General features: G+C 41.9%; 1 protein-coding gene across 2 annotated transcripts in view; it reads left to right on the top strand.

The window, feature by feature from the left end:
* Positions 1-15,632, top strand: part of PTCHD1 (patched domain containing 1) — a 355,724-nt gene that overhangs the window by 125,995 nt on the left and 214,097 nt on the right. For both annotated transcript variants that reach the window (XM_063955774.1, XM_063955775.1), the window contains exon 3: positions 13,299-13,959. In XM_063955774.1, coding sequence (XP_063811844.1) covers positions 13,299-13,959 — 661 coding nt within the window. The remainder of the gene's footprint in view (positions 1-13,298; positions 13,960-15,632) is intronic.

Consider the following 15,632-nt stretch of genomic DNA (forward strand, 5'->3'; position numbering starts at 1 on the left):
CCATACTTGGATGTTTTTGTTAAAGTGGCATTCATGAACAAGACATAGTTTTGCCTTGTACATGATTGGCGCTTTACAAAAAGCCCAAGTTTGGCCAGGAATTCGCAGTTCCGACCAACTCGGACTTCATTACATCTGCCCTTAAATCTATGCACCATACATTACTAATACCTCATACTTTTAAATTATTAAACAGATAAACAGATTTGCAGTATGACTTGTTTGGTCATAAAAGACAACTCATTTAAGCATTCCATCCATGAATTAATCTGTAAGTGTCTTTTTGGGTAAACCTAATTCTGCAGCTGATTAGCACAATATGGCTGACTGCTAGTGGAGGAAGTTCCACAAAGTCTTTATATAACACCCTGTACAATTTCCTCACATATCATTGGGGGACTGAGTACCATGACAAACCTAGATAAAGGTAGCTCCTTTGGGAAATATACCTAGTGGTACTTATGAATTCAGTTCATGGTCGGTAGTTGCCTTACAGCACTGATCTGTATGGAGTTTGTATGTTGTAACTTTATTTGCATGGTTTTCCTCAAGGCATTCCACACTTCAAAAACATACTGGTAAGTTGTCACACATCTGACTGGTAAAGCCCATTGCAACACTCGATGCTGTCTCTATTTAGCTGTAGTTATTATTATCACTGTGCTAAAGCATTAGAAAATATTTCAAGCCATAAAAAATATTTACTGTCTTTTGAAAATGGCATCGCCGGGACATGGACATCGCTATATTGCCCAGGATCAGCTGATCATAGTACAGCCAATTCCAGTGCAGTCTTCTGGTTTCAGCATCTTATCACCAGACAGGGATACCTATATAACCTACTTGCTGCTCACTACTCATTGCCAGTACAACTTCTGCAGTTCCCTGTCTACTTTCTGTTTGCAGATCCAAGGTTAAGCTCCGCAGTACAGTATATTGTATCTATAGGCTGCTGTGTGTTTTGCAAGTGATAGTATTGCTGCTAGCTTTTCCTATTGCTCCAAGTACACTGCTGTTTCCAGTCCTGTAGTCATGCCTCATTGCTAAGGACTCTACACATCAAGACAGCACCCTGGGAGTGGGCAAATGCACATTGCCCTAAATATGGCTTTGATGTGTGGGACAGACTGTTTTGTGGCTTTCAGGGATGTGTTTTCATCACTCAGTCAACAGCAGGCATGTCCAAACTGCGGCCCTCCAGCTGTTCAGAAACTACACATCCCAGCATGCCCTGACACAGCTTTAGCATTCTCTGACAGCAAAACTGTCAGGGCATGCTGAGATATGTAGTTTCACAACAGCTGGAGGGCGCAGTTTGGATATGCCTGGCCAACAGCCTACCAGAACATCACTTTGATGCTTTAGGGTATGGGTTCATAGTACTTTTACTGTTAGTGCTCAGCTCAAACGCTTTGAAGGGAAGGGATGTCATTGGCACCACTGTGAGAAAGAGTAAGGCAAGGGAAAATTAAAGAAGGGGCTTGTTTTGTCCTTCCTCAGATGAAAATTTTGTTTTACTTGAAAGTCAGGAACAATGTTTTACTGGGTTCCTATAAATTGATATTGGAACATGATCATAAAAAAACAAGCAATATTTCTCAATAATAAATATAATTATTTAATACGATTAAATAGCAGTTTCTTTTATATCAAATTATGAGACTTTGGCATATACTTGTATGATATATTCTTTGCTATGCTGATATAAGGAATACGTGAGGGTGAGATGCATGAGTTAGAAATTAATTTGCTTCTAGCATTAGAGTAAAAATATTTCATCATTAGAAGAATTGATGATCTACAGGACAAGCCATGATAACAGCAGATTAACATGATGAAGGATCTTTCAGGATTTAATAGGAACTGCCTATTACCCAGGAAATATATGCACATTTCTATTACGTTGCAAACCCGTTCTAAATTGTTCTCTACTTTTTAACTGTTGCCATTGTTTTGTAAATTTGTATTCGGCAGCAAATCCCAATTGTTCCTGGAAGCGATTTCTTGGAAATAAAGGAACGCAAGTTACGTAACCTCAGAAATTAATTGGTTTATGCAATTGCTACTTAAAAGATCTAAGATGAAGATATGGTATTTAATCAGAAAAATTTGCTTTTGTAGCATGCAATTATTAGTAGGAAAATGCTTTTGGAGGAGGGTTAATTGGCACTTGTGATGTATAAGCTATAGATAATGGCATGCTGCATTAGACATTTCAACGTTTGAAGCCTCCAGGTATAGTTCTATAGTATAATAATAGTCTATTTTTAATATAGTGTAATTGTCTATAAGGTTTTTTAGGTTTCTTTCTGGTAGGTTTCATTATGTTGTACATCTCTAAATATTAGCAACAGTACAATATGACTTCATTATAATACAGCACTGCAGTAACTGGTAAAAGTTTAGAGGCAGCACTGTGGGTGACCTATTCTTAAATGAACTTGCAAATTACATTTAGAATTAATGTCTGTCTTAGGTGAAACTCTTACCTGGTGCAATTAGGTTGCAATAGGGTTACCATCTTCTGATTGTCATATCTCAGATGGAGGGACTGGTCAGAGGAAGGGGGCCACAGCATCACCTTTATGTCAGATTTGCTACAGTATATTAATATGTTCTTTTCCAAATAAAAAGATGAAGATTGGACGATCCTGCAGCTGGCATTGTCACTTTTTTTTCTGCAAACACGCAGCTAGCATTCCTCCTGCAAATTTTCTGTATTATAATTAGCATTAAACTATCATCACAATTTCAAACCCAATTGGTCCTGTTTTTTTATTTTATTCTATGTTATTTCTCTACTTTGATAACATTGGCCCTCATTCCGAGTTGATCGGTCGCAAGGCGAATTTAGCAGAGTTACACACGCTAAGCCGCCGCCTACTGGGAGTGAATCTTAGCTTCTTAAAATTGCGACCGATGTATTTGCAATATTGCGATTACTAACTACTTAGCAGTTTCAGAGTAGCTCCAGACTTACTCTGCCTGTGCGATCAGTTCAGTGCTTGTCGTTCCTGGTTGACGTCACAAACACACCCAGCGTTCGCCCAGGCACTCCCACCGTTTCTCCGGCCACTCCTGCGTTTTTTCCGGAAACGGTAGCGTTTTCAGCCACACGCCCCTGAAACGCTGTGTTTCCGCCCAGTAACACCCATTTCCTGTCAATCACATTACGATCGCCGGAGCGAAGAAAAAGCCGTGAGTAAAAATACTTTCTTCATAGTAAAGTTACTTGGCGCAGTCGCAGTGCGAACATTGCGCATGCGTACTAAGCGGATTTTCACTGCGATGCGATGAAAAATACCGAGCGAACAACTCGGAATGAGGGCCATTGCTTGATGTTTTATTTCCCCTTCATCTTCACTACCTAGGATTATCCAACTCGTGATGTCTGTAGGATTTGCCACATGAAGGTTTTTCTGATAAATGTAAATGCAGAATACCAAAATCAGAATCGAGTTGGTGCCAAAGTCTCCACTGGCAAGCCACATGGGAGGGTTAGGGTTAGGCTGCGAGGGCGGGAGGGCTAGGGTTAGGCTGCAGGGAGGGAGATTAGGAAGGGTGGGTTAGGGTTAGGCACCACTGAAGAGGCTTTTTTGGGGGGGTGGGTTAAGGTCAGGCTATGGGAAAGGTGAATTAGCAGGGAGGGATGGTGTAACGTGAATACGTGACACTACTGTGCGGTGTAACGTGAATGAGGGACACTACTATTGTGTCCATGCCCTTCCCCCACAAGACCATGCCCATTTCCAATACTCACACCTTATTCCAAATGTGTGTAGGGGGGGCGCCAGCCCCTTACTTTGCCAGGGTCGCTCGGACCCCTAGATACACCCCTGTTAGTGGCTAGCACCTTCTCCACCCCACCTGACATCACATTGACTCATTCCAGACCCTCACTTCAGTACCCACATCACCCTGATCAATCTGACTGCCCGTCTGCCCACCCACAGCACAGTTAAAGAAGGGGAGAAGCTCATGATCATGCTGCAGCTGGAGGCAGATCCCTTCCCCCACCTATAATGTACCACTTTACACTGGCCAAGGCTCAGCTTTAATACAGTCAGCACCACTGAGACAGCAGTGAGAAACTAGCCCACATACAGCAGCCAAACAGCAGTGACTAACCTACAACCCGAGGACCCTCATCTCTACAACATAAAACCCCAAACTCCCACTACTGCCAATATCAAACCCAGATCTCCCACTGCCGCCCACCCCAACGCCTGCTACTGCTGACACCCCACTTCCCCCTTCATTCTCCACCTTTTCCTACACTTACCCATTCCTATCTAGTCACCTTCCCTCACTCCTACTGTTACTGTTGCCTATTCATTGAATTTATACATTGTTTCACACCCTGACAGAGATCCCTTACAAATAAACTGATACACTACATGTATGTGTGTGTGTGTGTGTGTGTGTGTGTGTGTGTGTGTGTGTGTGTGTGTGTGTGTGTGTCTCTGTCTATCTCTGTCGATTTGTCTTATTTACTTGGTCTTATCTGCGTGTATATATATAAATATATATATATAGAATGAAACGTGAGGCGGCACTCAGGAGACATCCAAATCAAGGTGAAAGAGGCTTTATTTGCGTTACATGTAATGGATGTAACGCAAATAAAGCCTCTTTCACCTTGATTTGGATGTCTCCTGAGTGCCGCCTCACGTTTCATTCTACATCTGGTATCTCTATATCCAGGAGGGCACCGGAGCAAGTAATCATAGGCTGCATTTACAGGGAAGAGTGCCAGGTACTGCTATTGTATGTATATATATATATATATATATACCTATTCCATGGACCGGCACTCACTCCTTCCTCTTCTACTTGCTCCGATGCCCTCAGGTAAATGATGTAGACAACGTAGAAAAGATGCAGTGGCACTCAGAGTCTTATTTCAGTTCAAAGTGTATTCCAAAGTAATCTCACAGCATACTGACGTTTCGTGGGCATCCCGCCTTGACAAAGGGGCGGGACAGCCCCAAAACGTTGGTATGCTGTGAGATTACTTTGGAATACACTTTGAATTGAAATAAGACTCCGAGTGCCGCTGCATCTTTTCTATGTTGTATATGTTGTGTATATATATATATATATATATATCGTGGAGAAAGCTGCACTCTCAATAATCATGCAGAGACATCAGCTGGGGTGCATTATTTTCCAGAGAGCCATATATCAAACTACAGCCTCCATAATATTCAAATATCTGTGGGAAAGTACTCACCAGACTTGCTTGTAGAAAAATGCTTTTAATACACGCTCACATAGCCAAATGCAGAGGTCAATGTTTCGGTCCTCACATGGACCTTTTTCGAGATCTTGAGGCTGTGTGTCCTGGTCTTGAAAAAGGTCCATGTTAGGACCTTTTTCAAGACCAGGACACACGCTGTGTGAGCGTGTATTAAAAGCATTTTCTACAAGCAAGTCTGGTGAGTGCTTTCCCACAGATATTTGAATATATATATATATAGAGAGAGAGAGAGAGAGATATACATAAAGTACAAATAGGACTGGCACCCCCCCCCCCCCCCCCCCCCATTTTTAACAACTTACTCAGGAGCCATCTGGAAAAATGGAAATACTTCTGGATTTGTCACGCAAGCAGCGGCACTCTGAGATTCAATGCAGGCACATAAGTGGTACAACCGTGTAATTTATTCCATTCTGTGAACCAACGTTTCGGGGCTAACCTACCCCTTAGTCAAGGTTCTCACCAGATGCATACCGACATTTACTAACAACATATGCATGAAAAAATAACAAAGGACAGTAAGAGTTGTCCTTTGCAATTATAGGACTTCCGAGTTTCTGACCCAGGGTCCTATATGCGCATGAGTCCAATGACTCGCACACCACGGGTGGTGCTGGTAGGTATCCATTCATATCCTCTGTGAGGGGCTTCTGTAGGACAACGCCATCTGAACATGGCATTGCCCACCACATTCAAGCCCTGGAATCTATCACATTCCGGGGCTTGGTGCATATGAGGTAAGCGGCCAAATCTCAGAAAATTGCATTTTCTAAAGTTAGGCTGCATTTTTAGGCTTGCAGCATTCTGCCCAAAGACACAAATAGGTACATTAGATCAGTGGTTCTCTACCTCGGTCCTCAAGTACCCCCAACAGTTCATGTTTGCCAGGTCTCCTCACAGGCTTGCAAGTGAAATAACTTGCTCCACCTGTGGGTCTTTTATAATGTGTCAGTGAGTAATGAATACACCTGTTCAACTGCTAGGTGACCTGGAAAACGTAAACTGTTGGGGGTACTTGAGGACCGAGGTTGAGAACCACTGCATTAGATGACCAGTACAGTTTTACAGATGTGTCCTCATACACATATCTTTCTTGTGCCATATTTTATTCAAGACGCGTGGCTGTAATGCTGCGCCACACGTAGCGACTCGTGGACTTTTCTACATTTTTCTAAATTTAGCTTCTTATTCGCCTCATTCGCCTCATTTAGGTAATCTCAACCCTTTTTGTACCTTAATTCTTTGTAAGGATATTCATCTGCCTATCCCAAGCATGTTAAAATTGCTCTAAAGTCTTAGCCTCTACCACCTCTGATGGGAGGCTATTCCACTTATCCACTACCCTTTTAAGTAATTTTTCCTTAAATTTCCCCTAAACCAGCCTCCCTCAGGTTTCAGTGTATGTCCTCGTGTCCTATTACTTCTCTTACTTTGAAGAATGTTTCCCTCCTGAACTTAAAACCCTTGGTATATAATATGCTACATTTGCCAAATACATATACAATCAAAATGAGCTAATAAACTGCTGAGTTTATATTGCTATTGGCACGCATATACTGATAACAAATATAAGAGTTGTGTAGGTTAAAGTGGAAATATACCTTTAAATAAATCACAATTGTACCTGTATGCAATGTAAACTAGATCATCAGAAAGAAAAGTATTTTGTAATGAAATCAAATTAAGCAAGTTAAATCAATTATATATTATTTCCTAAATTACTGTACATGCCCAAAGAAGCATACTGGGCCTGATTTAGTGGTGCAAATCACTGGCGTATTTATAATGGGTGCAGTGTGTGTGGTGCACACAGACCCCTGGGGTGCAGGGGGCTCACACCGCACAACCTGCACCCATTGGGGCAGATGTATTAACCTGGAGAAGGCATAAGGAAGTGATAAACCAGTGATATGGACAAGGTGATAAAGGCACCAGCCAATCAGCTCTAATATGTAAATTAACAGGATCTGATTGGCTGGTGCCTTTATCACCTTGCACATATCACTGGTTTATCACTTCCTTATGCCTTCTCCAGGTTAATACATCTGCCCCATTATTTGTAATACTTACCCTCCAGAGTCCAGCAGCGAAGCAGTAGTGCTCCAGAAATCACTGGGAAAATGGAGCAGCACTATTTTCTAGAGATGAGCGGGTTCGGTTCCTCGGAATCCGAACCCGCCCGAACTTCATGTTTTTTTTCACGGGTCCGAGCGACTCGGATCTTCCCGCCTTGCTCGGTTAACCCGAGCGCGCCCGAACGTCATCATGACGCTGTCGGATTCTCGCGAGGCTCGGATTCTATCGCGAGACTCGGATTCTATATAAGGAGCCGCGCGTCGCCGCCATTTTCACTCGTGCATTGAGATTGATAGGGAGAGGACGTGTCTGGCGTCCTCTCCATTAGAATAGAGATAGATTAGATAGAGAGAGAGAGATTGTGCAGAGTCGCAGACAGAGTTAGTTTACCACAGTCAGTGACCAGTGCAGTTGCTAGTTAACTTTTATTTAATATAATATATCCGTTCACTTCTCTCTGCTATATCCGTTCTCTGCCTGAAAAAAAAAACGATACACAGCACAGTCAGTCACACAGTGTGACTCAGTCTGTGTGCACTCAGCTCAGCCCAGTGTGCTGCACAGTCATCAATGTATAAATTAAAAGCTTATAATTAATTGTGGGGGAGACTGGGGAGCACTGCAGGTTGTTAGCAGGAGCCAGGAGTACAATTATATTAATTAACAGTGCACACTTTTGCTGCAGGAGTGGTGACCAGTGCCTGACCACCAGTATAGTATTGTTGTATACTACTAATATCTCTTTAAATATCAACCAGTCTATATTAGCAGCAGACACAGTACAGTGCGGTAGTTCACGGCTGTGGCTACCTCTGTGTCGGCACACGGCAGGCAGTCCGTCCGACCAGAATTGTATTATTTATTATTATATACCTACCACCTAACCGTGGTTTTTTTTTCATTCTTTATACCGTCATAGTGTCATCCTAATTGTTACGAGTATACTACTATCTCTTTATCAACCAGTGTACAGTGCGGTAGTTCACGGCTGTGGCTACCTCTGTGTCGGCACACGGCAGGCAGTCCGTCCGACCAGAATTGTATTATTTATTATTATATACCTACCACCTAACCGTGGTTTTTTTTTTCATTCTTTATACCGTCATAGTGTCATCCTAATTGTTACGAGTATACTACTATCTCTTTATCAACCAGTGTACAGTGCGGTAGTTCACGGCTGTGGCTACCTCTGTGTCGGCACACGGCAGGCAGTCCGTCCGACCAGAATTGTATTATTTATTATTATATACCTACCACCTAACCGTGGTTTTTTTTTCATTCTTTATACCGTCATAGTGTCATCCTAATTGTTACGAGTATACTACTATCTCTTTATCAACCAGTGTACAGTGCGGTAGTTCACGGCTGTGGCTACCTCTGTGTCGGCACACGGCAGGCAGTCCGTCCGACCAGAATTGTATTATTTATTATTATATACCTACCACCTAACCGTGGTTTTTTTTTTCATTCTTTATACCGTCATAGTGTCATCCTAATTGTTACGAGTATACTACTATCTCTTTATCAACCAGTGTACAGTGCGGTAGTTCACGGCTGTGGCTACCTCTGTGTCGGCACACGGCAGGCAGTCCGTCCGACCAGAATTGTATTATTTATTATTATATACCTACCACCTAACCGTGGTTTTTTTTTTCATTCTTTATACCGTCATAGTGTCATCCTAATTGTTACGAGTATACTACTATCTCTTTATCAACCAGTGTACAGTGCGGTAGTTCACGGCTGTGGCTACCTCTGTGTCGGCACACGGCAGGCAGTCCGTCCGACCAGAATTGTATTATTTATTATTATATACCTACCACCTAACCGTGGTTTTTTTTTCATTCTTTATACCGTCATAGTGTCATCCTAATTGTTACGAGTATACTACTATCTCTTTATCAACCAGTGTACAGTGCGGTAGTTCACGGCTGTGGCTACCTCTGTGTCGGCAGTCGGCAGGCAGTCCGTCCATCCATAATTGTATTATTATTATAATATATACCACCTAACCGTGGTTTTTTTTTCATTCTTTATACCGTCGTCATAGTGTCATACTAGTTGTTACGAGTATACTACTATCTCTTTATCAACCAGTGTACAGTGCGGTAGTTCACGGCACAAACAGAATGTGCACAAACTGGCTTTATTCTACCTAAGTTGCCCTCCCACAAGTGTGTACTCCGAAAGAGTGTTTAGTGCCGCCGCTCACCTTGTCAGCAATCGGCGTACGAGGTTACATCCAGAAAATGTGGAGAAGATGATGTTCATTAAAATGAATTATAATCAATTCCTCCGCGGAGACATTGACCAGCAGCAATTGCCTCCACAAAGTACACAGGGAGCTGAGATGGTGGATTCCAGTGGGGACGAATTGATAATCTGTGAGGAGGGGGATGTACACGGTGATATATCGGAGGGTGAAGATGAGGTGGACATCTTGCCTCTGTAGAGCCAGTTTGTGCAAGGAGAGATTAATTGCTTCTTTTTTGGGGGGGGGTCCAAACCAACCCGTCATATCAGTCACAGTCGTGTGGCAGACCCTGTCACTGAAATGATGGGTTGGTTAAAGTGTGCATGTCCTGTTTTGTTTATACAACATAAGGGTGGGTGGGAGGGCCCAAGGATAATTCCATCTTGCACCTCTTTTTTCTTTTCTTTTTCTTTGCATCATGTGCTGATTGGGGAGGGTTTTTTGGAAGGGACATCCTGCGTGACACTGCAGTGCCACTCCTAGATGGGCCCGGTGTTTGTGTCGGCCACTAGGGTCGCTAATCTTACTCACACAGTCAGCTACCTCATTGCGCCTCTTTTTTTCTTTGCGTCATGTGCTGTTTGGGGAGGGTTTTTTGGAAGGGACATCCTGCGTGACACTGCAGTGCCACTCCTAGATGTGCCCGGTGTTTGTGTCGGCCACTAGGGTCGCTAATCTTACTCACACAGTCAGCTACCTCATTGCGCCTCTTTTTTTCTTTGCGTCATGTGCTGTTTGGGGAGGGTTTTTTGGAAGGGCCATCCTGCGTGACACTGCAGTGCCACTCCTAGATGGGCCCGGTGTTTGTGTCGGCCACTAGGGTCGCTTATCTTACTCACACAGCGACCTCGGTGCAAATTTTAGGACTAAAAATAATATTGTGAGGTGTGATGTGTTCAGAATAGGCTGAAAATGAGTGTAAATTATGTTTTTTGAGGTTAATAATACTTTGGGATCAAAATGACCCCCAAATTCTATGATTTAAGCTGTTTTTTAGGGTTTTTTGAAAAAAACACCCGAATCCAAAACACACCCGAATCCGACAAAAAAAATTCGGTGAGGTTTTGCCAAAACGCGGTCGAACCCAAAACACGGCCGCGGAACCGAACCCAAAACCAAAACACAAAACCCGAAAAATTTCCGGCGCTCATCTCTACTATTTTCACTGTGTTTTGCGCATGCACAGTAGAAAAATCACTGGGACAGTGGACGCTGCACTATTTTCCTAGAGAATTACGCATGCGCTCTAGACTCTGGGAAAGCCCTAGGGATCCCAGTGCCCAGAGACACAGCGATGCAGCTGGCTAGAGAGAAGGGGGTCCTGACGGAGCCTGCACATGGGCCCCCTCCTCTCTAGATACGTCCCTGATGCAGATGTTTGTGCAGTTGGTCGTTGCTTTTATGTACTGCACCTGCGATGAATGATAAGTGGCAGTGGTTGCAGTGAGAATTTGGACATGAAGTGATCGACAGTCAGTGTGTGTTTATGGGAGATAATGGGGGTGGATGGTCACAAGTGTTTTCTGGGTGTGTGTTGTGGCCAGGGACTGTGTCTTTGTTTGCAGCTGGACTGGCACCAGTGTCGTAGCTCTGATGGACATTCTGTACAGCCTTATCACTGAGATCTAAAAATTTCAATATGTTAAAACATAGAACATTGGTTACATACTAAGATAAATAGGTTCATATAATCTGCTTTTATCATTTATTAATAGTTTAGATTTTAAACTGGATTCATAACGCAAGATGTTCCTTAGTATAAACAGTTGTCTAAATAAAGATATATTGTAACCTTCTCAAAATATATTTCATTGTGCCTACTACCGAGGATATTACAAACACCCTTTTTTGAAACAAAATAAAAGTTTCAAGATAAATGAATTATAATACATGATCTGTATCCCTAATATTACAGTCAGACAAATGTCCAGGGCACATACTATATACCTTTTCATTCTTTCTCTGGCATAATTGTAGTCTTTTTCGGCAATGCCTGTGTCACACTTAGGGCCCGATTCAGACATGATTGCTGTTGTGCGATATCGCACAGCGGCCGATCATCGAATGACTGCGTATGCAATGCACAGACTGGAAAAATCATTCGACGGTGAATGAGTTGCGAACGGATTTGCAGCTCTCCGGTGTCTGGCGGAATTTTTGCATGCCGTACACATACATTCGCACACTTGCACGGGGTGGGTTTTCACTCTCCCTGGGCGGCGACTATCTGATCGCAGACCTCTGCAAATTTGCAGCACAGCGAACAGGTCTGAATTAGGCTCTTAGGACACAAAGAGGGGGAATTCAATAAGGTCTGAATTAGGCTCTTAGGACACAAAGAGGGGGAATTCAATTAGCCCTGATAATTTTTCAAGTGCAAAAAACAAGAGTTCCAGGCAATTCAATTAGAGTCAATTTTTTGAGAAAAAATATCTGTTTTTGGGCAAAAACACATGGAATCCATGATAAGGTCACAGACCTTTGTGTTTTTGCTGCTAATTTTCTGAAAACAGGCTAATTATCTAGGATTTTTGTTTTTCAGAAGTCTGCTGAGGTCCTGGAAAAAAAAATCCCAATTATAGCTGCCGCCCCTGCCCTTTTGTGCTAATTGGATAGCCTACGGTAAATTACCGCAGCTAATTGAATTCCCCCTAATAATGTTAATCCTACATCAATATAAGAACTTGTCCAAAAGCAACTACCTCTGGCACCTGACTCATACATAAAAAATGCATCTCATAGAGGTTGTTATACCCATGAGTTGCGGTGCTCCCTTGTGACAAGGAGGACTTACCAGTTATAGTATCTTCTGCCTTAAATAGATTATCTGATCCTAGTTGACTCATAGCACATAAAGCGCTAGAATGTGTATATACATCATGATGTCTTTAACATTCCAGACCATTGTTTTGCATATTGACATATGCTATACATATATTATTGCATATTAATTTTATTATGTACCAAAATATGCACTTCGCATCCACAAAAGTAAATACATTTGATGGTCTTAAAAATGTGACAAGCCACAGAATAAAATACTGTAGGTCTATATTTTGTCAGTTGGTTTCATTATCTTAATGTACTGTAGTTAATAAAATATTTTTTTGTATAAATTAGATAATATAAATTAGATATTTACTCAACCAAGGTATAAAAAAATATCTATATGTCCCCCCAAAAAAGCAATATCAAATTTGCTTGGGTACAGACTTAAATACTTTGGAAGTTATCCCTGGGGAATTGACTAAAAGGGAAAATAGCTGTGGCTAATTAGGATCCATGATAGTGAAAGGAAAAAATTAAATATAATACTTTATGACAACTACATCAACAGAGTTATTCCAACATGATAAGTCAGGCTATCTGAGGTTGTTATAACCAATGTATGGTAGATTAAGATGTCTCTAAGTATTCTGAAGTTTTGAATGTTGTATTATTAGCTGGGTTGATCTCTGTTACTAGCAGTCCTATTGGCCTACATTTGTATGCTGGATGTTTATAACAGACCCTGCATAAATATTTTGTGTTAATTAATGAAAGAGAAAGCATGCATTGTTGCTAGATAATTTTTCAGTCACATAATTGTTTCAATTCTCATTCTGTGCTCCAGTTGCCATGAGTTTTCTAAAACATCAAAGCAATGAGCATAACATTACAAATTAATATTTTATTTGGGTTCTCTTTTCTTCTTTCTCTCTTTTGTAGTTGCACTCTGCAGTGAAAAGGATTCAAGTTCATCAACCGGGGTTTAATTACACATTTGCTCACATTTGCATGTTGAGCAATGAAAAGACTTGCATTGTGGATGATATAGTCCATATTTTGGAAGAATTGAAGGCAGCTCGATCCCTAAATCGAACAAATTTTGTCATCACCTATCCCATCACACAATTAAAAGATGGCAGAGAAGTGTACAATGGGCACCAGTTGGGAGGTGTCACTGTGCACAGCAAAGATCGCGTGAAGTCTGCAGAGGCCATTCAACTCACGTATTATCTGCAGGCGATAAACACACTCAATGAACTGGTGGCTGAAAAGTGGGAATCTATTTTCTGTGAGACTGTAGAAAGCTTTCAAAGATTAAATAAAGAGGTCAAATTGTATCCTTTCACGTCTTCATCTCTAGGAGAGGATTTTCAGAAAACCAGCAGGGTTGCGGAACGTTACTTGATTACAAGCCTAGTCTTAGTTGTTTCATTGGCCATTTTGTGCTGCTCCATGCAGGACTGTGTCCGAAGTAAACCTTGGCTCGGTCTACTTGGATTGGTAACTGTTACCCTTTCTACACTCACTGCTGCTGGGATCATCAATCTGACTGGAGGAAAATACAATTCTACTTTCCTGGGAATACCATTCATCATGCTAGGTAATAAAAGACTTGTTAATTGTTCACTGTTGTAAATGTGATGAACATTCTTAATGTGATGTACGTCTCTTAATATTGTATGCAACAAGAACATGGATGAAGTGAATGGATTTGCAAGTTAAGCCAATATGTGTTGATAGAAGCAAAGAGAGTACAGTTTACAAGTCTTCTTTGGAGCGCAACACTGCATTGTATATAAGTGGGAGAAATTAATTTAGGGCCCTGCATTTCTTACCTACCACCAGGGGTGGATTGGCCATAGGGCTCACAAGGAAGATTCCAGGTGGGCCGATGTGCATGTTTGGCCTGTTTTGTTCGTTGGCATGTTAGGGGTGGTGCTGCTGCCATGGTACACGGTGTACCTCTGGTGCGGCCAATGTGAGGCCACTTCTACATATTTTTCCAGGGCCACTTTCAGTTCCCAATCTGTTCCTGCCCGACTTTGAGAGAAAGTGCAATGGAATATGCTAGCGCTATATACTGTAAGTGTTAATAAATACATGAATATATAGATGTTACAGACAAGAATTATAAAGCCTCTTGGTATCACTGGGCCTTTCAAACAGCAGTGGAAATTTTAAACAAATTGTAATACCAAAGCTATATTATACATATATATATATATATTTATTTATTTTTTTTTCCTGTGGGGTCCATTTTGTTTTATTCTTATCTGTGGGGACCAATGCGTGTGTTTTTTCCTGTTGCAATGTTTTTTATCTGTACTTGCATCTAAGTTGCATAGCGCATATATGCACTGGAATGGTGTTCATACAGAGTTGCGGTACAGAGTCAGAGGCACACAACAAGAAGTGTATTAGAAATGTGTTGGCCATTCCTCTGTGGTTACAGGAGATTAGCTAATCAAACACAGATATAATGTATTATGGGCGTGTTGCTGAAAGTGGTTGCATATAGAGATGTTAAATAGCTCACATTGGTGGCCATACTCAGATGGATGATCTGTACCTAGCATATGGTCAGTGATAGTTCCAATGGTGCGACCGATAGTGCCGTCTAATGATACACAAAGCAAGATTGCAGCATCTGTAGACACTGAAAGTGGACATCTCATTTCTTGCATATTTGGATGCACAGATGTACACCAGGGAAGTGCATTGTAGTGTCATTAGCATAAAGTCACAGATACAACTGCAGCAAACAATGAAAGGAAGGAAGCAACTGCGTCCAACTCAGAATCAGACCCTACAAGGAGGAATCCTGCCCCCTCAACAAATCCCACCCATGCAACAGACCATGCCGCCATTAGGGCTGCTTCCATAAATTTCCCGGGCTGGTTTTCCATCCCAATCTGCCACTGCCCTCCACCATGGGTTGCATGAAATTATTTGTCCTAAACTTGCTCTGTATACTTAGACACTTACTCAAAGTTGAACATATGGTATTCTCTTTTGCAGAATGCATTTTGCATGCACCGGTCATTCTTTGGAAATGTTCGTATATGTGTGTAAATGATACAAAATTGTAGCTTTTTGATTCCATCTACAATTACGACTGATGAGTCAGAGCTGAAAGGTAACAGGGAGATCTAACATAGGCAATGTTTGGAGGCATATCACCTACAGTAGTTCAATTGGCGTTTCGATCATGGGTGCAATGTGTGCGGTGCACAAGGGCCCATGGGTCTAGCTGGGCCCACACCACACACACAC

The sequence above is a fragment of the Pseudophryne corroboree genome, chromosome 2 (assembly GCF_028390025.1).
Source record: "Pseudophryne corroboree isolate aPseCor3 chromosome 2, aPseCor3.hap2, whole genome shotgun sequence".
Lineage (NCBI taxonomy): Eukaryota > Metazoa > Chordata > Amphibia > Anura > Myobatrachidae > Pseudophryne > Pseudophryne corroboree.